General features: G+C 43.0%; 1 protein-coding gene across 1 annotated transcript in view; it reads right to left on the reverse strand.

The window, feature by feature from the left end:
- Nucleotides 1-23,733, reverse strand: part of PPP4R3A (protein phosphatase 4 regulatory subunit 3A) — a 1,651,308-nt gene that overhangs the window by 914,869 nt on the left and 712,706 nt on the right. The window contains exons 8-9 of the mRNA XM_044074714.1: nucleotides 22,169-22,300; nucleotides 21,480-21,582 (exon numbers count right to left, since the gene is read on the reverse strand). Coding sequence (XP_043930649.1) covers nucleotides 21,480-21,582; nucleotides 22,169-22,300 — 235 coding nt within the window. The remainder of the gene's footprint in view (nucleotides 1-21,479; nucleotides 21,583-22,168; nucleotides 22,301-23,733) is intronic.

The raw sequence follows: 23,733 nt of genomic DNA on the forward strand, positions 1-23,733 counted from the left end.
AAAATAAAACAAAGGCTACAGCAGTAAACTATGTATCCACAAATGAATTGGTTTGGCAATACCAATACTTAAGGGAACATACGCTGAAGTTTTCAGGTTTATGAATTAAAACTGATTCGGACATGACAGCTAAGGATATGTGGAAGATGCTAAATAAAAGAATATAAAAACAGAAACTGAAAGCACAGATACAAACACTGAAAATTGTTTTAATCCCTTTACTTTTTATATACCAAACACTTTTTAATCAATCAGAGGAGAAGTTGTTGACAATAAAGAATTAAAGGAGTTTACTTGGGAGGGGAAGGGGGGAAGGTAAGTAAGTATTTACCTCATTTGAAAGGACACTTTACAACTTCACAGCTAAGACTCACATGCACAACACAAGCAAAAGATGTAAATCAAAATGGAAAGGATAAGTACAGAGTAGGATATATTTCACAGGTCCTTAAGGAGAACAAAAAGCACCATGCATATTATTATATTCATAAAGCAGAAGAAAGTATTCTAAGAACCACATCAATGTGGGAATGGAGAAATGAGATTTTGTCAACAGGGATGACTTCAAGTAAGGGTACAGGGAAAAGGTAAGTGGGGCCCGAAATGAAGAAAAGGGCAAAGGAACCAAGATATTGGGGGCAAATAACTAGAAAAGGAAAGCTAACAGACTGTGATGTGACCAAAAAGAAGTTTGGACTGCAGCTTACAGACTACCTTCCCTACCACGGATTGCTATCAGACTACAAGCAGACAGAAGGGTGCATATGAATCTTAAGTGAAAGAACAATAACAGAGATTTTAGTTTAGTCCAGAATATAAACTGCTGTTAAAAAGAGAGGTAATTAGTATAGCATAAATAAGGTTGCATGATAACTATAAGAATTGATCAGAGGAGGTTAGAAAAGTGTTTTGCTTTAAAGTGTCTGCACAGATATTTTTATACTCCAAGACTTCAGAGAATTTTTCCTCGGGTAGACAGCAAATGCTTGAAAAAGACGTAACTGGGAACATGTTTTTTGGGAGTGTAACAAGCTGGCACATTTTACAGTAGAAATGTTGAGGAAGCAAATGGTTATAAACTAATGAAAGTATTGTTGTGAGCAAGGAAACAGGATATGAACTGCAAACATATATTAAGACCCAAGTTTAATACTACTGGCTTCCAAAAGAGCAATTACTAGAAATTGGAAATCAAAACCCAAATCAACTGCAATTAAAGTACTGAATAATGTAATGGAGACATAAAAAAAACTAAAGTTATAAACTTTAGAAAAGGGAAGGAGCAAATTACACAAATAAATGGAATCTGTGGGAATAATGCGTGAGGTTTAAGAGAATAGAAAAACTTGACTAAATTATCTAATGGAGTGAAACAATTGTTAAAAAGAAAACATAAGTACACTGCATGGATATAACAAAATCACTACTGCTTATTTTCTATGAATGTATGCGTACCCATGTCATTATGTAAATTATGGATTTACCATCATAAGGTCGACTGGTGAATGGTCGAGCGCGCATGTCTGAAAGGAGTGCTGCACCATCCCACAACTGCGAATGCAGATGTTGTGAATCGCAAACTTCTATTCCCTTTTTGACCCATGTTAGCACTCGTTTTTGGGTGTACAGCGGTCAGAAATGTCGATTTTGGTGTTTTTGCGACATTCTGGCTGTTCAGCAAAGTTCGGACATATACAGGTTCGAGCACGGTGTGTTCAAACTTATGATGGTAAACCTAAATTATGACTTAAGATATTTAAAAAGGGAATTTGTGATAATACATACAGAATAGTGATCAGAAGTGAAATTTAAGGTAATGCAGGACTTGAGCAATTTATGCTCAAGTGAAAAATAATCACTAAAACGTTTACAATGCTCTTTCATTTCTACAACTTTATATGTAACCATTGTTCAGAAATTTGTGAAGGCAAAAGTGGCACCTCATGGGCTTCTGAGCTGGCATATTTTCTCTCTTACAGGTTGACAACTTCACTGGGGGCAAAGCTATACTGACTATTCTCACGCATTGCTCCTTCTACTACCTGCTGTCTTCCTGTGGTTTAACTTCCTTTTGTCCTCTGGTCATGCTTCTACTGCACGTGGAGCTTTCAACTCCTGCACAACAAAGTTGTCAGCTACCCTAGCTGTTAAAAACCTAAAAAATGCAACACCAGCACCAATAAGCTATGGTCACTGGACAGCACAGCCTTCTGATGTGCAATGTATCCAAGTACGTCCTTTTACACAGGAGGGGTGCACAGTGATGTTAATATGCCACTTTTGTGGCAAAGGGCAAAATAGCCCCCCCACCACCACACATACAGCAGGGGAAGATTCACTTCTTAGTCAAATAACTATGTAACACAGCAAATGCCTTATCTGCTTGCTCCCTTTTACCACTTATTCTCCCCACTCTGTGGTTCTTGTTCACCTCAATGACTAAACATTTAAAGTGATTTGCACCACAACACATGGTACATAAACTGCTGATCCAACAGTTCTCTCAGTCTGTGATGTCATCAGTATTTAAGGAACGAAAAATAAAAACTTTTAAAACTGGCATTTTTCGTACACTAATGCCAGAGTATAAACAAAGAAATGTATCCTCCATAACTTCAGCTCAATAAAACCATCAACATTCATCCATACAATGTCCAGCGACCACAGCCCATCAGTGCTGGGGTTGCAGCTGTAGGCTCCTCACAGTTAGGGTGACTAAGAACTTTACAGTCCAGAACGCTCCACGTGCAGCAGAAGCATGACCAGAGGATGAAAGGAAATTGGAAGAAGCAATGCATGTTGCTAGTCAGTATGGCTTTGTCCCCCCAACCCCCACGACATGAAGTTGTCAACCTGTACTGTAAGAGGGAAAAGACGTCAGATGTGCAATGAAGCACCCCATTAAAGCATATGGGTGCACCTCATACTACCTCTAAGGGGATAAAACTTATTACAACACACTTCAAAAACATAAGCAGTAACAGGAAGGAAAATGCTTTCTGGCACTTCATGCATCTGATGCCTGTAGGAATGTCAGGAAATCACTAACAGATACACTGCCTGTGCAATGAAGCCATGAACACCCATAGTTCAGAGTCCCTTAGGTCTCTGATATGCCATTTGACCTTAGATTTACTTTTCGAGTGATTCTCCACATCCACTTGCTCGCTAAAAATGTACACACACTTTGGTTTCCCATGGTCAAGTTTTCTCAAAACAGACATTCAGCAGCCGCTCTTGCTGTCTGCCATCCACTGCCTCACACAAAATTAAACTGCTGCCCCTCTACCACATTTTTCAGATATTTGGTGTCAGCAGCCACCCATACTAACACATCTAAAGTGGTCAGTCTTGGCCTCTAGATTCTGCCCTTGGGAAGTTTCATCTCATTCTACCTCTAAGCTACCACTCAACCTGGGGAAGGAGGAGCTACAGTCCATTAATCATGTCTGACTGTGGAAGAGATAGGGAGCTTTATCTTCTGGACACTACTACTTTAGAGCCTAGCCCTAGCCTCACCTCCCTCACATTCAAAAGGAAGTGTTCAGAACATCTACCGCAATCATGACAGTGGATGGGGCGAGGGCCGCTCCCTTCAGTGCTTGCTTGGTCCGTACTGCTTAGTGTTGCAATCAGACATTTTGGAGACTACAACTCTTAACAGGCTGTACTGAAGTGGACATGGTACATTCAGGATACTACTGTTAGATGCAATGTCCTTGTACTAATGGGAGCATTTTGTTTATGGAGGCACCCTACTCTCCTGGGAACAATGCTGATCAAATATGGCTTTCAATTAGGCACATATTTTTAACCCAGGTAAATGTATTAGTTATTTTGGAAGGGCTAATTGGACAACTGTTTATCAGCTGGAGCCAAACCATGCTGGGATGGGGTTCTTGAATGAAGCAAGTCAAACAGGACCAACACTGACCACCTCTCATTAGAAGTGAATAAAATCTACTAGAAGAAGGGAAAAGGGAGCATGTGATTTACTCAAAGTGGGAAAGGAACCCAAAATTACTACAGGTGTCTTAATTTGCAAAGGACAGGGTGCCCTTCCCAGGAACTCTGTCAAGTCCTAACTATAACCAAAAACATTTCCTCCATGGGTCCTGACAATATATCCGGTTATTTAATAGTGTTAAACATACACTTCCAGACACCAGTTTTGTCTCTGATGAGTAGAAGACAGCAGAATGACCCATGTATTTACAGACATTATCAGCCTTATTATGTCTCACCTGTAAACCCATGGAATATATCACAACTCACCTAATAAACTGTGATATCAAGAATCGTGTTAGACTTGCCCCCAGACAAGTTTGCTTCATGAAGGGAAGATCGTGTCTATTTAATCTGATACATTTCTTCAAAAGGGTTACAAAGGCTATAGATGCTGGCCATGCAGAATATCTTGACCTGGCTAAGGCCACTGCCACAGTTTCCCATGCTGGCATCACAGAAAAGCTAAATGCTTTACAGACAGACCCATATGTGGCAAGATGGATAGCAGGCTGGTTGCAAAACAGAACCCACATGGTTCATGTGGCAAGTTCTTCATTAGAAAGTATGAAGGTGATCACCAGTGTCCCTTAAAGCTTGAAGATGACACTTGTCAGATATCCAAGCACAATGCCAAGACCTCTGAATAACAAAATCTGCAGACATCTAGAATCTAGGGGTCAAGTCAACACCAAACCCCTCCAGAATAAACTAACCAGGGTCAACTCCTGGTGTACTAAAATGGGCTCAAATTAAATGCTAAAAATTTAGTATCAGTTTTGGCAGACAACCCTTCCTCTCATTATATTGTCAAGATAACACCTCTCTACAAACTAAATATGTAGTTATGGACCTACGTACTTTGGTTGATGGCTCCTCTCTTTTTGTTTTCTTCATTATGTAACCGCTGTTAAGAAAGCCTTTTAATTTTGCCAGGTTAATTACCAAGGGAATATCAAGGTCTAAAGTAGTAATCACTCCCTTATATTCAGCATTGATAAAGCCAATTACAGAGTACAATGACCCCTTTTGGATGTATGTTACTAAACATAATTCTAAAGTTGGAAAACTGTTCCTAATCAAAAAGATCATAAGTCCAAAGTCCCATGAATTAACAAGACAGGCTAGGAGCTCCATCCCTTTATTCAGTCTCTTAAAGACTTTTGAGAGGGGGATCTCTGTCTAGCTTGCCAAACAATTAGACAGCAGACTGTCCTGGTCTCCCTGCTTTTCCATAAGTCAGTACCTTCGCTAAGACTAGAATCAGGGAACTAAATCTTCACCAACAGAAAAATAAAATGAGATGAAAGGATTATAACCCAGTGCCAGATGAACAGGTTTATAACCCAGTGCCGGAGGAACAGTTTTATAACCCAGCATCTACATGTTAAGCAACATGACTTGCTATCTACTTTTAAACGTACGCTACATGACTGGATGGGAAGCCACAGATTTACTCCAGGACTGACCATTACGGGTCTCCTAGCTTGAGAAGGAGTACTGGCAGGGTGAGAATGATTAGGAGACTCGGTGTCACTGGAGTGGCTATGAATCTATGAAGTCTTGAAAGATCATCATCTTTGGAAGTCTCTTATAGAGCACTTGCACACTATACACGTTTAACAAATTGCCCTCTGCTGTTCCCCTTTGTCGTGGAAACATTACTCACTAGGAAACTTGTTTTATATATACATATATATATATATATATATATATATATATATATATATATATATATATTTATTGAGATGTCTAGGGCTGGCAATCTTTAAAATGACCTGGGAGCTACACATTAAGTTACACCCTGAAGTGTGTGCTTATGATAATCATGTGGCAAAGTAAAGGCCATGCAAGGCATGAAATGGCACTGGTGGCAGCGAAGAAGGCTATTACCAGGGACCAGCATTCCAAAATGGTTCCTACCACTAAAGACATCAGGAAAAGGAGAGAGATTAACTAAGAGGAACATTTTATTTTCAGAAATGCACAACTATGAGCAAATAGGAAATAGATGGTCTAGCTGCTTTATGTTGCTGCATTTAAAATAAAGAAAGTTGTCCTGAAGAGGTGCTATACAAGTGGATGTCACACAGTATGAATAGGAATCAACTCTGGCATAGAATTGAGAGCTGTTGAATCTAACAGAGACAATGACTTTCCCTTAAGAACCAAGACTACTGCAATTTATTTATTTAACATCTGTTTACTGGGAAAGTCCAACTGGAACAAAGCTTACTTTAAGTGGAGGCCTGGGGAGATCGCTCCAGACACATCATTGCAATGTGGAATGAAACAAAAGCACCCAGAGGAAACCCACACAAATGTAGGGAGGACATGCAGATTCCACACAGAAGGCATCCCAGCTGAGACTCAACCGGAGAACCACTTGCTGTGAGGTGACAATGCACCACTGTGGCACCCAATTATGTGAGCTAAACATTTTTAAGACTATTTGTTGTCTATATATATTTTAATGCTAGATCTATTTTTCATGAAATTCTGTGAATAATGTATATTAACACAGTTTTGTTAAAAACCGGTACCACCCAAGGCCAAGGGCATCCAAGGAATGAATATATAAATCTCATCTACATATATCTATATATCTATATATCTATATATCTATATATCTATATATCTATATATATATATATATATATATATATCTATATCTATATCTATCTATATCTATATCTATATCTATATCTATATATATATATATATATATATATACACACACTTCTCTCTCTATATATACATATATTTATATTTATATATATATTTATACATATATATATATATATATATATATTTATATACAGGGTTCCCATTCAGAAGATCGAATTACCGACAGCTCGAAATTCACAAGCTTGAAGCCAGAATCTCGAGTTTTCAGTAACTCGAAATTCTACAGGGGAACACAACCTAAAAACAGTTTTCTTATGTTTTTGTAGGCTGTGCCCCCACACCCCCCCCTACTTAAATATACCAACTCAGAGATTGCACTTCAGCGAAGAAAAGGGAATTCTCCCATTCCGCGCTATATGCATATGCACATAATGGGAGAACGTCCACTCCTACGCTGAACTCTGGTCACACAACTCGCATATTACACCAGGAACAATGCAGGGGGACCTAGCTCCCTGCATACACGCAAGTACATTTTTTTTTTTTTTTTTTTTAACTGAAAACTCGAGATTCTGGGCTTTAGTTTGTGAATTTCGACCTTTTGGTAATTCGATCTTGTGAAGGGGAACCATATACAGACACAGTGGAGGAGGGGAGTTAATATCATGGCCCATCTTAGACAGAATGGCTTCTGGATCTTCAGACTTCTCAAACGAGTCTGAAAGAGGAAGGGAAGAAAAAACAGACACACAAACATGAGCACATGCAGTTCCACCCAACAGCAAGGCAGGAAGGGAAGGAGGAACAGACAGGCTTGAGCACTTATAGTCTCACCTAACAGCAAAGAAGTGACAGTTGTGTGCCTGAAGTTGGACAAGGGCCATGTGAGAACAGTTGGCAATGATGCACAAGGGAGAGAAGTCTGGCACCAGTACTACAGTCTTAAAGAATGTGGCATCCACCAGACATGAAAAATTTGTTTTGATGTCTTGACCTAGAGTCAGAAATGTTGGTGCATAATGGTACTGTACCACAACTTCATTAAAAAAGTAGTTATGTACTCACCATAACGTTCCATCTGAATTGTTGCTCTTCATTTGTCTTCAAACCTGTGGGTATAGCCGCAGACATCAGTGCTGAGCCGGCCATATCCAAGCTACGGTGCAGAAACGGAGCTCCTCCCCTACCCATAATGTCCCCCTCTCCCTCACTACCTAAGATAGAGTTTGCCTGAAAGCCAAGCACCTGCTCAAGATAACACAGACACATCACTATTACCACACCCCACCCCACCCCAAATAGAGATCAGAGAGAGAAAGGGTGGGAAGCTCCCTCCGCCAGGTTAACTGACTAAGGAAGTGGGAAGGTGGGATGGAAGGTTGAAGACAAATGAAGAGCAACAACTTAGATGGAACATTATGGTGAGTACATAACTTTACCAGAAATGACTGTCTTCATTTGATCTTCCTGTGGGACAGAGTCCCCAGCTACTTGTACTCTAGGAGGCCCTAAGGAAGGATATTTTGGAGCATGGCGGAACCAAAGGAAGCTCTGTTCCAGGATAAAATATCCAATTTGTAGCGGGATATGAAGGTGTGAGACCTAGCCCATGTAGCCGCAGAGCATATCTCATCTACTAGTTCTCTGGATAAAAAAAGCTGATGAAATAGAGACCGCTCTGGTAGAATGTGCTTTTACTGAGGAAGGAAGAGAAACACCATACTTGTCATAAATAAATGTGACACATTTAGCAATCCAGTTGGCGATGATTACTTTTGAGACAGGAGATCCCAATCTGGCTTTAGAATATGAGACAAACAATTGATTCAACTTTCTAAAAGTTTTGGTTCTATCTAGATAGAAACAGAGCGGCTTATGTACATTAAGCATATGCAACTGATATTCCCCTTTGTTCTGGAACTCTGGAAAGAAAACAGGAAGATGAATGACCTGATTAATGTTTGCTTCAGAAGCAACCTTGGGCATGAAAGAGGGGTTTGTTCTAAGACAGACACTGTCCTTATGGAATACGAGGTAAAAAGGCTGAATGCAAATAGCTTGCAACTCTGAAACCTGCTTAGATGAGGTCAGGGCTACTAGTAAAGCAGTCTTCCAGGACAGATACTGTAGATCCACCTTTGCAGATGATTCAAAGGGTGATGACACCAGCGCTTGTAGCACAAAAGTTAGGTCCCAAGGAGGAGCAGGATCCTTATCTCATGGCCTTAAGAGGAATGTACCTTTCAGAAAGGCTTTGCACAATTCTAGAAGCAGCTAAAGATGAGTCCTTAAGTCCTACATGGTAATGGGAAATGGCCGCAACCTGGACCTTAACTGTAGAGGAACTGGCACCTTGGTTGAAGATACAGGCTAGGAACTCTAAGACTGAAGGTATTGAGGCAGTAAAGGGATTTATAAAATAGAACTTCTTCCACTTGCTAGCATAAATCTTTTTGGTAGAGGACTTGTGAGTGGAAAGCAAAATGTGCTTCACATGAAAGGAAAGCCTGGAAAATCTAGCCATAATTTGGAACTGTAGGAGCCAAGCAATGAGCTTCAGGCTTTTCAGATCCGGATGATAACAACCCTCCAGATTGGATATCAGAGATCTAGACAAGGATCCAGAATCCAGGCAGGGCAGACACTGAGACCAGAGGGGAGGAAACAAAATCTGACAAGGCCAGAAAGGTGCAATGAGGATCACTCAACACCTTTACCTTTTTGCTTTCTTAAGAAATTTCGACATGAAAGGAAGAGAAGGGCAAACATACAGCAGACTGGAAGGCCAAGCATGAACTAGTGTGTCTCTGGGAAGTCCTCCTTTGGGAGGAATCAGGGAGAAGAACTTAATGCACTTGGCTTTGTAAGGAGAGGCAAAGAGATCACAAGGTTGACCCCCATTTCTGGAAGATCATATCCACCACTGAGTGTTTCAGAGACCACTCATGAGGAGACAGTATGGCTGTGATGAGTTTGTCCACTAAAATGTTGGAACTCCCCGGAATGTGCATTGTGAAAAAAAAAAAAAAGCGGAGGAAATCGCCCATTCCCAAAATCCCACGGCCTCTCTTCAAAGGGGATATGATCTGGTTCCTCCGTTTGTTGATATAATAAACCATTGACATGTCCATCTGTATCGATCGTTCCTCGGGGGAGAAATAAATGAATTGCCTTCATCGCCAGAAGCACTGCCCTCATCTCCAGACCGCTGATGTGTAAGCTGGTCTCTAAAGTTGACAATGTCCCTTGAACAGTCCGTCCCAGCCAATGCCCCCAACCAGAGGAAGGAGGCATCCATAGTGTCTGTGCTTACAGGAGCAGAAGCCAAGAAAGGACAACCTTCTTCTGTCAAGTTATGGGAATCTAACCACCACAGAAGGGACGACTTACAGGTTTTGGACAGGCAAATGGGATGGTACAGAGGTTTGTCCAGAAGAGCTCATTGTAAGGCTAGGGTCCACTGAAGGATACACATGTGCAGTCTTGCAAGGGGTAGAATAATGATGGTTGCTGCCATGGACCCTAGGACTTGAAGAATCTGGGCTGCTGAAGGAAGAGAAGCTGCGAGAATGACACTAACATGGAGCTGAAGAGAGTAGGAAGACCTTGCCTAGAAAGTGTTTAACCATGCTCTGATAAATTCCAGAGACAGAAAGGTTCCAACTTGGATTTTGGAAAGTTTATTGTGATGCCCAAGGTTGAAGCTGACTGGACCACTGATGCCTGGTGGGTACAGTTAGGAGCCAGTGGTCCAGGTAGGGAAAAACCTGTATTCCCTGCAGTCCGAGATGCGCTGCAAGTACTGCTACCACTTTGGTGAACACCCTCGGAGCTGTGATAAGACCAAAGGGGAGTACCCTGAACTGGAAATGCCTGGCTCCTGACCAGAAGCATAGGAACCTTCTGTCATGTTTGTCCATCTTTATGTGGTAATACGCATTTTGAAGGTCCAATAAGCACACCCAGCAGTTCTTCTGCAGGTAGGGAAGGAAGGAAGGACTGAATGGTAACCATCGGGAACTTCAACTCGGCGACAAACTTGTTTAGACGGGTCAAGTCCAATATGGGTCTGTATCCCCCCCCCCGTCTTTTTGGGAACCAAAGGAAACCTGGACTAGACGCCCGATCTGGATAGTTCTGGGGGGACAGGCTGGATGACTCGCTTGGTAAGCGGCTTGGAGATTTCTAGATTAGCTGACTCCCTGTAAGCATGTGGAGCAACTGGGAGAATTTTCCAGGATCTTGGGGGATGAAGGATGGGGATCGAACCCATGGATATTATTCTCAGTACCCATCAATCTGTTGTGATGGCTTCTCAGGCTGATGGGTATAAGGAAAAGTGAACCCCGATTGCCTCCAGGGCAGAGCAGTTGGGCAACACTTAAGGGTCATTGGAAGGATCTGTCCGGGTGGGCGACGTCTGATGGTATCATTTCCCAAGCTGCCTCTAGAGGAAGAGTCTGCCGGTGCATCCTGATGGAAAGCCCTGGACTTCTGGAACCACAGCTTTTTACTACCTCTCTGATACCTGGAGTAAATTCGCTGAGGAGTACAGAAGCAAATCCCAATGGCAGACAGGTTCTTGCCATCCTTTTCACACTGGGCCAGAGTCTCCTTCATGGATGGGCCAAACAAGGTCACCCCCCCCCCCCATCAAAGGGGACATTTGTGAAGGACGCCTTAAAAGGCTCAGAGAAGTTAGACAGCTTCATCCAGGTGTGAAGCCTAGTAGAGATGTCTGAAATGGCTGCTCTAGATGCGCCTTCCGTGGCATAAGAGAGGAGCCTCATAGAGGTGTTAGAGATGGCCTTAAGAGTAGCCAGTCTGGAGGAGAAAGTCTTCTCTTCGACAGACATGGGACTCTGGCAAAGACACGTCTACCTCATCAATGAGGTATCTCTGCAGCCTAGTAACATGTGCCATATAATTCAGCGCCCTCAGATAGAAGGGGTCACACACTTTCCCAACCTATTTCTCTCGACTCCCTGTCGGCTGGATGGACAGAGGTGCTCTCCTGAGTTGGTTCCTTTTTGGTGGCAGCTGCAACCACCAAGGCATCAACAGGGAGACACTTCTGCCAGAACATTCTATCCTGAGGGGCGCTTAACACTTTGTCAGGGCACTTTGGTACTGGTTCCACTGTATCCGGTTCCTTCCACACCCTGTGGGCAACAGAAGTGTAGCAAGGGATACGCTGGAGGGAGTCACCTAGGAAAGGAGATGGGCCTGCTCCAAACGGCTCCAGGAACACCGACTCGTCCGGATTGGACTTTTGGGGAACAAGCCACCTTTCTGTTGCAGAATTTCCATATCATCTCCAAAAGAGACATCCATCAGGTGGAGATCTGGGAGAGCCCTCCCCCTTCCCCCTACTTGGTGCCTTCGGTGACCAACTCTGGAGTGGAGTCAAGGTGCCTCCTCTTGCACATGTGCTTCCAGTGGTCTTCCTCGGGGGGGGGGGATTCTGGGAAAAAAACGGAAGCCTGGGGATCCATAGGGAGGGTAACTTGGAGGGTCAAGGGTAGACTGTCCCTGAAGTGGAGGACTAGAGATGCTGAGCTCAGATTCCGGCTGAGGTAAGAAAGGATCCGGAGGGGTTGGCATTGAGGATCTCGACACAGAGTACGACAGAACCCTCTCCACCACGTTGAAAGCCGATGGAAAGCGTGAGATCGGAGCAGAGGTGCTCAATGCCGCTGGAACAGAGACCCCCGACCCAATATGCACAGATGGCGGAATCGGTGCCGAGCTGCTCAACGCCAAGGCTCCAAGGGGAAGGGACAGCACAGAAAACATGGATGCAAATGCCAACCCCTTGGACCTAACACCGAGCAGACTACGGCTCAGAGCCCTCCAGCACTGAAGTGCAAGGCGCCAAGGAACTCAAGGCTGTGGTCAGATAAGAAACCAAAAATGTCGATGCCAGCACCTCTACGTCAGATGTTCTGATATCCACAGGCTCTGAAGCCATGAGGCTCAGGAAAGGAGGATGCCCGGCAAAGGCAAGGGGGAAGGACCCACCGCTCCAAAGGGGAGGGGGTAGGAAGGACCCCCAGCTAGATCTGGGCTCACAGAAACTCTCTCAGACTGTCCACTTCTCTGACAAACTCCAGGACAATATGGCAGAGGAAGCCACTTACTCAGGCCTGGAAGGATGCCTGGATGAGGCCAATGGGATCTCAGGCATTTCAGGAGAAAACCTCGGTGGAGGTGAAGACAGCCTGGGCCTAGTTTTGGGGGAAGGTTTCCCCAGCAGATGGGGAAGAATCTGTAAATTTCCACTTTTCCAGAGGTCTGACCCTGCTTCTAGACTTCTCTCTCTCTGGCTCCTCCTTCTCTTTCCTCCTTTTCACATCAGGTGACTTAGAGGGGGGGGGGGTGAGTCCCTATGCTCACAGAAGTGAAACTGGGTAACAGGCTCTTTAAAATAGGTTTATTTCTTCTATCCACGATAGTACGGGCACTGAAACACGCACAAATGGAGCACTCAAGAGTGCAGGTGGCAGGGGCCTAAACACATAATGCATTGGGTGTGGGCATCTGAAGAGGGAAGCGTGTGTCCACACCCAGTACACTTATTAAAATCAGCAGCCTTCCCTTTGTCAGACTTCACAGCCATATCCAAGAGTAGAATAAAAAAGAGCAGGTTAGAAAAAGGAACCTGATAGACCAAATAAGGATTTTTTTCTATGCAAAGAACACGAGGGGTAGGGTAAAGAATAAGTAAGTATAGACAATTGAAAACAATACCTGTAACAAGGCTATACTGGATTAGAAATAGTTCAGAACCAAGGAGCTCAGTCAACCCAGGTGTAGCTTGAACGGTGGCAAATGAGATCTGGGGTAGTGAGGGAGAGAGGGGCATTATGTGTAAGGGAGGAGCTCAGTTTCAGCATCGTAGTCTGGATATGGCTGGCTCAGCACCGATGTCGGTGCCTATACCCACAGGCTGAAGATCAAATGAAGACCATTTCAGATTCAACCTTTTAATTTTGATCACAGCCACTGTATCAGAGAACCAAATGGACAGGTGACTAATGGTCAAGTTTACAATGGCTCTCTTAAAGAACAGATTTACCTACCTGAAAAAGGCTTCACAAAATTAAAAACATGTATGCGGTCAAAACTCATCTTTCAGAATGTAGTAGACTGGGAATTGTTCCCAAAGGATTCAGACTATACAAAGTTCCTTAATGGGCTGAGTAAGAATGATTTTATGTTTAAAGACTATTACTACTTTTAACCAGTTTGGTTTAGAATTTATCGGTCTGATCATTAAACACAACACCGTTACTACTGAAAATTTACTTAAAGAAGCTGAGATTTTAAAAAAATGTTATTGAAAGTGACTTATTTTTAACAACATTTTTTTATGTACTGACAACACATCCAAACAGAATATGGCTAGGAAAAATAGGAAAATTGCAAGGAACTAGCAGGAATATAAGAACACTGCCTACCCTCATTCAAATTCCTCACTCCCTCCTAACAAATTAGTTTTGTACCTACCATAAACGTAGATGTTAGAGTGTTCACACTGCTGCAGTCATTACACTTGGGTTTTCCTGCTGTCAGGCGGTCCCACAGTCGGCCAGAGTTCCAAAGTCTTGGTCCGGCGTCGGTTGCTGTCGCTTCTTCCCTGACGTCAGTGCGCCAGGGGTATGTAAAATGCATCCGACGCCATTTTCTTCAGTTTTCCTTAACCCAGATGTCAGGTGCCCCCCAAGGAGGTAGGCAATACATATTGCTAATATAAAATATACATATAAAATAAAAAAAAATACCTTCATTTACAAGCAAATACACCACAAAGGTTGTATAGGATAGAAAGGTATAGATAAGTCCAGCTAGTTCAGAGAGGATGGAGGGAGGGTGACCTGGACTGCAGCAGTGTGAACACTCGAACCCATCTACATTTATGGTAGGTACAAAACTGTACTATGTTCATCGTGTTACACTGATGCAGTCATTACACTTGGGTAGAATCCCAAAGATGAGGTTGGGTGGCTGGTCTATAAAGAGTTAGGATTGGCTATGAGGCCATGCAGAACTGCAGTGGCAAATCCTGCTCTGGATTTAGAGTAAAGAGGCAGGTGGTAATGCTTGGTAAAGGTGTGCACTGAATCCCAAGTTGCAGCCTCCAAAATTTCCTTGGTAGGTACTCCTCTGAGAAAGGCTGTTGAAGTGGCTGTTCCCCTGGTGGAATGTGGCCTAATGTTGTTTGGGACTGATTTTCCATGCTGTGTGTAGCACTAACGAATACAGTGTCCTACCATTTGGATATAGTCTGCTTTGAGATGGCCTTGCCCTGTGATCCTGCAGCATATGCTACAAACAGTTGCTCAGTTTTCCTGAAAGCTTTTGTTTTGTACAAGTAGAAGCGTAGCTGCCTGTGTATGTCCAAAGAATGCAGAAGTTTCTCCCCTTTATTCTGGGGGGTTTGGATAAAAAGTTGGCAAATGGATGGTTTGGTTAAGAGCCACACTAGATATCACCTTTGGCATAAAGGTAGGGTTTGTCCTTAAGGAAACCCTGTCCTGATGAAAAATTATAAAAGGTTCCACTGCCATTAATGCCTGTAGCTCTGAGACTCTTCATGCTGAAGTTACTGCCAGGAGCAGAGCTGTTTTCCAGGATAAAAATTTTAGATCGGCTGTATTGGCTGGCTCAAAAGGTGATAGGGTCAGTTTTTCCAAAACGAAATTGAGGTCCCAAGTTGGTGTTGGTGCTCTCCGGGGCGGTCTTATGTTTTTAGCCTCTCTGAGGTACTGCTTTAGCAAGGGATGAGAGAATAAAGGAGGATCCGTGTTGTAATGTGCTGAAATGGCAGAGGCGTGGATCTTAATTGAGGAGAAGGATAGGCCTCTGTCCAGCATCTCAGGTAAGTATTGTAAAATCTGAGGAATGTTTGGAACAAGAGGGTCAAGGCTTTGAGCCTGGCTCCAGGTGCAGAATCTCTTCCATTTTTCTGAGTAAGCTTTCCTGGTGCTAGGCCTCCTGGCCTCCAAAATGACATCCATAACAGCTTTAGAGAGAGGTGTTGCCTGTTTGACTAATGTATCTGCAATGCAGCCAGGTTTAGGGTTTTGAGCTGACCGTGCAGGATCTGATTGTTTTGTTGAGTCAGAATGTGTGGAATTTGAGGCAAAATCCATGGTGGGCCTTGAGCCAAGTTCCTTAAGATTGGGTACCAGTGCTGGCGTGGCCAGTCTGGAGCAATCAGGATCATCTGTGGTTTTTCTTGTCTGGCTTTCAGGAGTACCTTTGAAAGGAGAGGCAGTGGTGGGAAGGCATAAACTTTTAGGTTTTTCCAGCTGAAGAAAACAGCATCCACTTTCCATGCTTGTTTGTGATAAGTCCTTGTGCAGAATTTTTGTAGTTGGCAATTCAGTGGGGAGGCAAAAAGATCTATGTCTGGGCATTCCCATTTTTGCGTTACCATGCTGAAGATTTGTGGATTCAATTTCCATTCGTGAGGGTCCATGATATTTCTGCTTAGATCGTCTGCCAGAGTATTTTTCTTTCCTGGCAGGAATTGTGCTTGCAGGTGAACTTGATATGTTAGAGCTGTGTTCCACAAGGTCATGGCTTGCCTGCAAAGGGGATAAGAATGAGTCTCCCCTTGCTTGTTTATGTACCACATTACTGTGGTGTTGTCTGTCTTTAGTGATAATTGTCCTGGGTGCAGAAGGTCCTTGAAAGCTGTTAGGGCATTTTGAACAGCCAACATCTCTTTTTGATTGATGTAAAGATGCATTTGGTCTGTGGTCCACTTGCCCATAATGCATTTTCCTGCCATGTGTGCTCCCCAGGCGTAATCTGAGGCATCTGTTAGAGTTTGCCTGGCTGTGGGTTGGGTAAAAGGCTGACCCCTTGTTTAGGTGACATGCCTGTGCCCAACATCGAAACTCCTGCTGTAGGCAGGGAATCATTGGTATTACTGCTTCTAAACTGTGAGAGTGTTGAGTCCAAACACTTTTTAGGTACCATTGTAATTTCCTCATATGTAGTCTGGCATATGGTATTAGTAGTATGCAGGATGCCATGAATCCCAGGGCCTGCAGAATTTTTCTTGCAGGGAGATGGGACTTTTTTGCCAGTAATTGAAAATATTGAGCTAATTGAACTTGTTTGTCTGGCGTGAGGTAAGCCATCTGGGCCGTTGTATTTAATCTGGCACCCAGGAATATAATCTGTTGCGAGGGCACTAGTTTTTACTTCTTTTCGTTTACTGTGTACCCTAGAGAAATTAGCAACCTTTTTACAAACATTAGATACTGTAGAAGAATGTCCTTTGTCTCTGCTTGAATGAGGCAGTCATCCAGGTATGGATATATTTGAATTCCTTTTTGTCTGCAAAACGCAATTAATGGTGCCAGGCACTTTATGAAGACCCTGGGCAAAGTAGATAAGCCAAAGGGCAGTGCACAGAATTGGTAGTGCATTGTACCAGCTTTGAATCTGAGGTATCTTCTGCAATTTTGTCTGATAGGGACATGCAGGTATGCCTCTGAGGTCCAGAGTAACAAGCCAAGCCTTCTTGTCCAGCATGGGTAGAAGTTGCTGTAATGTCAACATTTTGAATTTCGGAATATCCAGGTAAGTATTCAGAATTGAAAGGTCTAGTATGGGCCTCCAGGCCTTGTCCTTTCTGGGGACCAGGAAGAGTCTTGAGTAAAATCCTTGTCCTTGTTCCTGTTGTGGTACTTTTTGAATAGCTCTCATGTCCATGAGGGCTGAAATTTGTTTTTGTGCCTCTGCCCATTGATTTTGTGGCAGGTCTGGCATTCCTTTTAGCCTTGGTAAAGTATGAAAGTGGAACCTGTAACCTTGAGACACAATATTCAGAACCCATTTATCTTGGGTGATTGTTTGCCAGTTTTGAGAAAAAAGTGCTAGTTTCCCCCTAAGGGGGCTTCCAAAAGGGACGTGCTTGGCGTACGAAGGGGAAAGTCATTGTGACGGTTTCCTGCAAGGCTGAGACTTGTCCTCACCTCCTTTTGGGGTTGATGTGCCCCACTGTCATTGTCTGTTTGAGCCTTGGGGTTGAGATCTGCCTCTTGGGCGTCTGTATCTGCCTCTCTGTGGCCTGTCTGACACTGGAAAGGACCAATTCTTTGTTGGCCAATTTCTGCTAAACCGAGGTGGCTGTACCTGTAAGAAATCCTTGACTGTTTGCATAGATTTAGCTTTATCCTCCATTTTCTTTAACACCTCTTCTGCCTTAACGCCAAACAAGGTATCATGAGGTAAAGGAGCATCCAATAACTTTGCCATAACATGATCAGGTAAACTCTGTTCTTTTAACCAAGCATGTCTTCGAATCACAGAACCTGTAACTGCAGCTCTACAAGAGGCCTCTAAAGAATCAAAACCAGATTGCAGAGTATGTTTTCCCACCTGTTCAACTGCATGCAATAAATCCTGCATTTCTTTACAATCAGGAGCTTCTGAGCTTGCAAGCATTTTCTGTTTTAACTGAGCCATTAAATATGGTACTTAGGCATGTGGAACTGGCAATTTAAAGCTCTTACTGCTAAAGTTGCAGAAGTGTATACTTTCTATCCCCCATCTATTAAAAGCTCTGGAATCTCTGTCAGAGGGTACTGGATTTTTTGCAATGGAAGCCTTAACCCCTTTTGGACCCTGAGAAATAGTTTCTGGATCAGCAGAAGGGTTTTTGTATAGAAACTTGTGTGAGTCAGGGACTCTATAATACCTATCTGGCTTGGCTGGTGCAGGGGGTAAAAAATCAGGAGATAAGCTGGATTCAGAGAACACATCATCCACAATATCTAGCACAGGCGGAATAGCCAGGGGCCTGTGCTGAGGCAATAAAAGGAAATCCCTGAGCCTTTTCTTGGATTCTGAGTAATCCTGACTTTCCCAATGGAAATGCTCCCTCATGGTATGTAACGCTTCCCCAAAAGAATAACCCTCAGGAGGAGAGGCTGAAGGGATAGATTCTTCAGCATCAGAGTCCTCATGGGGGGGGGGGGTAGAGAGTATCCCTGGTCTGAAGAGGAAATGGAAACCTGATCAGAGGAATCATAGTCTGTATCTTGCCTAGGCCTTTTCTCAGGAGGGGGATGGGAACCCCTGATTAGAGTAATGAGGTCATCGGCCATTTTAAGCATCTGTTTCTTAGGCATGGAGGACTGTCCAGGAGAATGCTGTACTTTTTTCTTTGTCTTTAATGGTACCTTTGTTTTGGCTGTTGTTTTAATGGTAAGTTGTGAAGGTCTGAAAACACCCTCAGAAGCCGATGCCTGCTCAGTGGCTCCGGACCCATCTGAGGGATTCGTTTCCATAGGCCCAATACCTTGAGTTTCCAGAGGCCTAGTTGTCTCCACGTGGGAGTCGGAAGCGGCCTGTGGCTCTGAGGTAGCGGGTGTCAGGGGCTGCGAAAGCGCCTCACTGAGAACCAGCGAACTGGCAACTGGCCTAGAAGAGGTTTCGTCGTCGGTTTTGGATCTCGGATGCCTGTCTTTATCCTTGTCTTTGTGTTTTTTCGGTATTGAGGTCGTTGGCTGATCAGACGGCATAGTATAATTGAACCCTCGGCCAAAGTAGTGCAAAGCAAAATCAAAATGTCTTTTTATAGTGCGTTTGTTAAATCTAGCACAAAACAGACAACTACTGACATCGTGATCAGGGCCTAGGCATGGAATACAGTAAGGTGGAAGTCCTTATGAGGTATTTGCTTCCCACAAGAAATGCAATTATTAACTTTTTCTGACATCGGTCTGAGGTAAGAAAAAAGTTTCCCCAACGGGGTACTTAGCTTTATTGAAGACTTCGGATCTAAAATTCGACTTTGAAAATCTCAGGAGTTGGCTGACTGGCACTTGCGAACTGCTTCTGCTTCGGGCACCGCGCAGCAAGAAAGACTGAAGAAAATGGAGTTGGATGCATCTTATATACCCCTGGCGCACTGACGTCAGGGAAGAAGCGACAGCAACCGACGCCGGACCAAGACTTTGGAACTCTGGCCGACTGCGGGACCGCCTGACAGCAGGATAACCCAAGTGTAATGACTCAGCAGTGTAACACGATGAACAACACTAATTACTATCAATCGACTGAAGATGATCAACACTAGTCATTTGCACCACTCCCCACAATTTTGCATCAGAGGAGATTTCCCCCCACTGAGGAAAGCAGAAAGAATTGTAGCATGCACCTACTACCTCCAGCAGTATCCCCACCCATCTGGACAGGGACTCTACCTGCAACACATCCCAGATTCAGGAATACAAGGGGGAAGGGGAAGAGAGGCAAAAACACAAGACGGAGGGGTCCCAACAGATAACTGTTCAGCACAAAGATGGCATTACCTCATCCCTGAAATGGTACAGTATATACAACTACAGCCACAATGATATTTTCCCATCAGCATTTTAGATTTTCAAGGGGTTTTAAATTTATTCCAGCCCCAAAGTACAACATAGTTGATTCTCTTACTAAATTAAAGACTTCAACCAGGAAACTAAACTTAGCAACCTTTTTCCACAATACTAATCAGACTACTACTACAAACACTGGAGTTTTCAAAAATAGTTTATTCAATCCTCCCATGATGGGACTGTACAAGCATTTGAGAAAACGTGTTCTAGAGAACTTTATAAGTTATCAAGGAATCATAAAAACAACAAAATTAAGATCACCACACCCGGAGAACAGGACATTATTAACTTTGTAAGACAGGATAAATCAATCTGGGTCATGTGACCAAGACAAGGAAGACAGGACAGTAATGGTAAATGCTTAATACACTAATACAATCAATGAACTGCTCTTTGACACCAATACCTATATTACAGTATAAAAAATATTACAGAACTGACAACTTCTGGAAGAACTATTAGAAGGCAGAAGTGACTCAAAATGTATTCACACAAGTAAGTAATTAAAAAAACACTACATCCAACTTCTTTGCTATACCCAAGATTCACAAAGGAGTGGAAAACCTAAAAAATCCTGAATAAAGCATCTGACTTTTACGGCTCATTTTTTTCAACACTTGAAGTTATCTGCAGTTATTCTGGTCTCCCTCAGAGGTTGACAACCAGCTAACTCCCCTCCACTCAAACTGGACTAAGACCCCGCTGGGGCTAAAGTGGGGGTGATCTCAGCCAGTTCCAAAAAACTCAACCGGTGGCAGAGTGTCTCTAGGGTAAGGACTCCAAAAAAACAAAAACATCTCTAAAGTGGAATACAACAGTACATGTCATCTGAACTTTTCATCATCTGCTCAGGCATAGGACTGTATCTGCTCAAGTACCTGCTTAAGTTTGAGCTCAAGACCTACAAGGCAATTTGGACCTTTTGATATTTCAGCTAATGCCTGCGGCCTGTAACCAGGACCTACCCACTAAGCAACCACTCATGGCAGCTAGGTAGGCCAAAGGCCTCTCTCAAGAGTCTGCATGCAGCAGGGTTAATCCACTGGCACTTAAGTTCTTCTCTTATAATTCTCTCTAAGATGATAAAGGTCTTGGCCTGCAAATGATGACCCCAGGGACAGAGTGGATCTGTACACACGCACAAAACACTGGAACTTTCCAATGATGTGGCAGGACAGAAATCTAACGAGTGGCAGAAAAACAAGTGTTGGGCTCAGTAGCTTGGTGTGCTTATGCAGTCATTCTTTGATGTCACAATGTGTGCATTACATCTGCAAAGGAAAATGTCAGACGAGCATAAACTCAAACACTCGGCAAACCAAGGAGGATTGCCAAGATTCAATTATTACTGCTTTCATAAAATATAAAGCACAACACAAACCACTATAAAATATTACTTTGCTTAGTAATTCTATATTACTCACTGGAACTGTACCTTACCTTTGCTTGGTTGGTCTTCCGTAGTATTTGCCAGCAAAGGGGCGGTGAGAACATGCATACAATGCTTGTAGAAGAAACCCAAAAATTCAGTCTTTTCTGTTTTCTAAACAAGGAGGCATAAAAAAAATAACCTTTATATGCTATTCTGCCAGCATCGCTATAAAAGATTAATTTCCATCTGTGTTAAATATGTTGCATTTAAGATGCGCAATTACTACTCAAGTACAACCTGGGCTTTATATAACGGGGGGGGGGGGGGGGCATATAACCAAAATGTGGGGTGGAGTCTACAAGGGTCCACCTACTCAACTCAGCATACATTCAAGAAAAATTCTGCCCTAATGTAATTTTCCATCTTGGAAACTATTCTCCACAACTTTACTGAGGTGGTATACAAACCTGCTCAAGAAGCAGAACATCTTTTGGGATGCTTGCACCTTCTGGCCCAGTCATCCCTAAGAGTGAGTGAACTGTGACATACGACTTCATATTTACTCTGTCACAAGTAGCAATGTGTACCGACAGATCATCCAGCGTTCCCTTTATAATAATGTTAACATCTGAATGAATATCATTAACACTAATTTTTACCTGAAACACAAAGCATAAACTAAAAACATCATATAGGGCTAAAGAGCCTTAAATTCACACATAGGTCAACTGTATCATAAAATAAAGATGTTTCTTACATTGGCTGTCGCTAACATATTTTCTGGGTCAACTAGAGTGCGAAGCAAACCCATCAACTGGACTGCACCACCAAGTTCAGGATCCGTATCACAGATCATCTGTTCTATGATCAAGTTAATTAGTAAAATATCCTGTGAACAAAAAACACAGAAAAGGAAACACTAACTACATCAGCCACACACAAAATCAATTAGCCTGGTGATATACTTAAGGGAGCATATGCAATCTACACGAGATTCTTTTGTGTGGATTTCTATTAGACATGTCAGCCTAATGGAAAATGAGTAGTGCATTCACCCTTGACTGGAAAATGGGGCAAAGGGGGTGGAGACCCTTTCCAAAAAGACAGACATCTTTCCGACTTTTATACCAGAGACATTTCTTTCTTCAGAAAGCACAATCAATAATATTACATGTCTCTCAGTGTTTGAATTAATAACTTGTTAAAAGTAGCAGTAAGACTAGTCACTGTCAGAAAGTCTGAATTACCTTAAATAAAAAGCATAAGCAACTTAGAAGTACAACTTACACAATAAAAAAGCAAGAAAAGAAACAGATCCATTCTTATCATGCCAGTTGATCTAGGAAGGCACTCCCCTTAATGGGTCATTCGAGGGGTATTACGTCACAATCTGGACCCAAGTATTCTTTCCCAGCAAAGCCCCATACTCAGGAATGGCTGCATGTTTGGGTTAAAATGTTGTGGCAGAAGGTGCCTGTTACATAAGACTGTATAAGAGATGAACCTGCATGGAAGAGTTCAGCTAGAAAATCAAGGACTAGTTGGATGGAAGCGAAAGGATCTATGTCCTTTTTCTTTGCCCATGAGAAGCGTTTCCATTTACTCAAATAAATCTTCGAAAGTGGAAGATTTATGGCTGGGAAATATATCTCTAACACTAAGATAATTGAGGAAAGGAGGCTCACTGGAGGAACTGGAAAAGGAGGAGCAGTGAGTGAGGTTCAGAGAGAGGAGGGAGCTGGCTGACGACCTGAAACTGGATGGATCAAATAGGATGGAACTCACGGTCGCTCAAACTTGTCGAGGCCAGTAAGGACATGAGAGGATCAAGGATGCCTTCTGAGCGATAGCTTTTTACTTTGAGATTGAGAGATCAGTGGGAAAGGCATAGTCCCGGGGGCCAAACTTTGGACTATTGGTCTAGCCGCCTGCCTGGTTGTGGTGGTGGTGGGAATAATAGATCTTAACATCTGCTTTGGGGGGGAGTAAAAGATTCCACCACATGAGATGCTTTTTTTGCTGCGTGATCACATGGACATGGTGTGAGACATTGGAAGTTCCTGGTATGACCATTGAGTAACTGAAGGACTGAAGGATCACTATCTGTATCTGGGAGGAGAGGTAGGGGTATGGCAGCTGATTCCCAACACACCAGAAAAACTAACTTTTTTTGATTGTTGTTGTTGTTGTTGAGAGGTGACGAAGGTTTGAATGTGATTGTGTCTGGTGCTTATCCTTGCACTAAGAGACATATTTATTATATCTAGATAGTAGCCTATGTAGGTAATAGTACAACACGACAAAAAAAACATTCTTTAATTT

This window comes from Protopterus annectens, chromosome 6.part0 (assembly GCF_019279795.1).
Source record: "Protopterus annectens isolate FY-2018-M chromosome 6.part0, PAN1.0, whole genome shotgun sequence".
NCBI classification, from domain to species: domain Eukaryota; kingdom Metazoa; phylum Chordata; order Ceratodontiformes; family Protopteridae; genus Protopterus; species Protopterus annectens.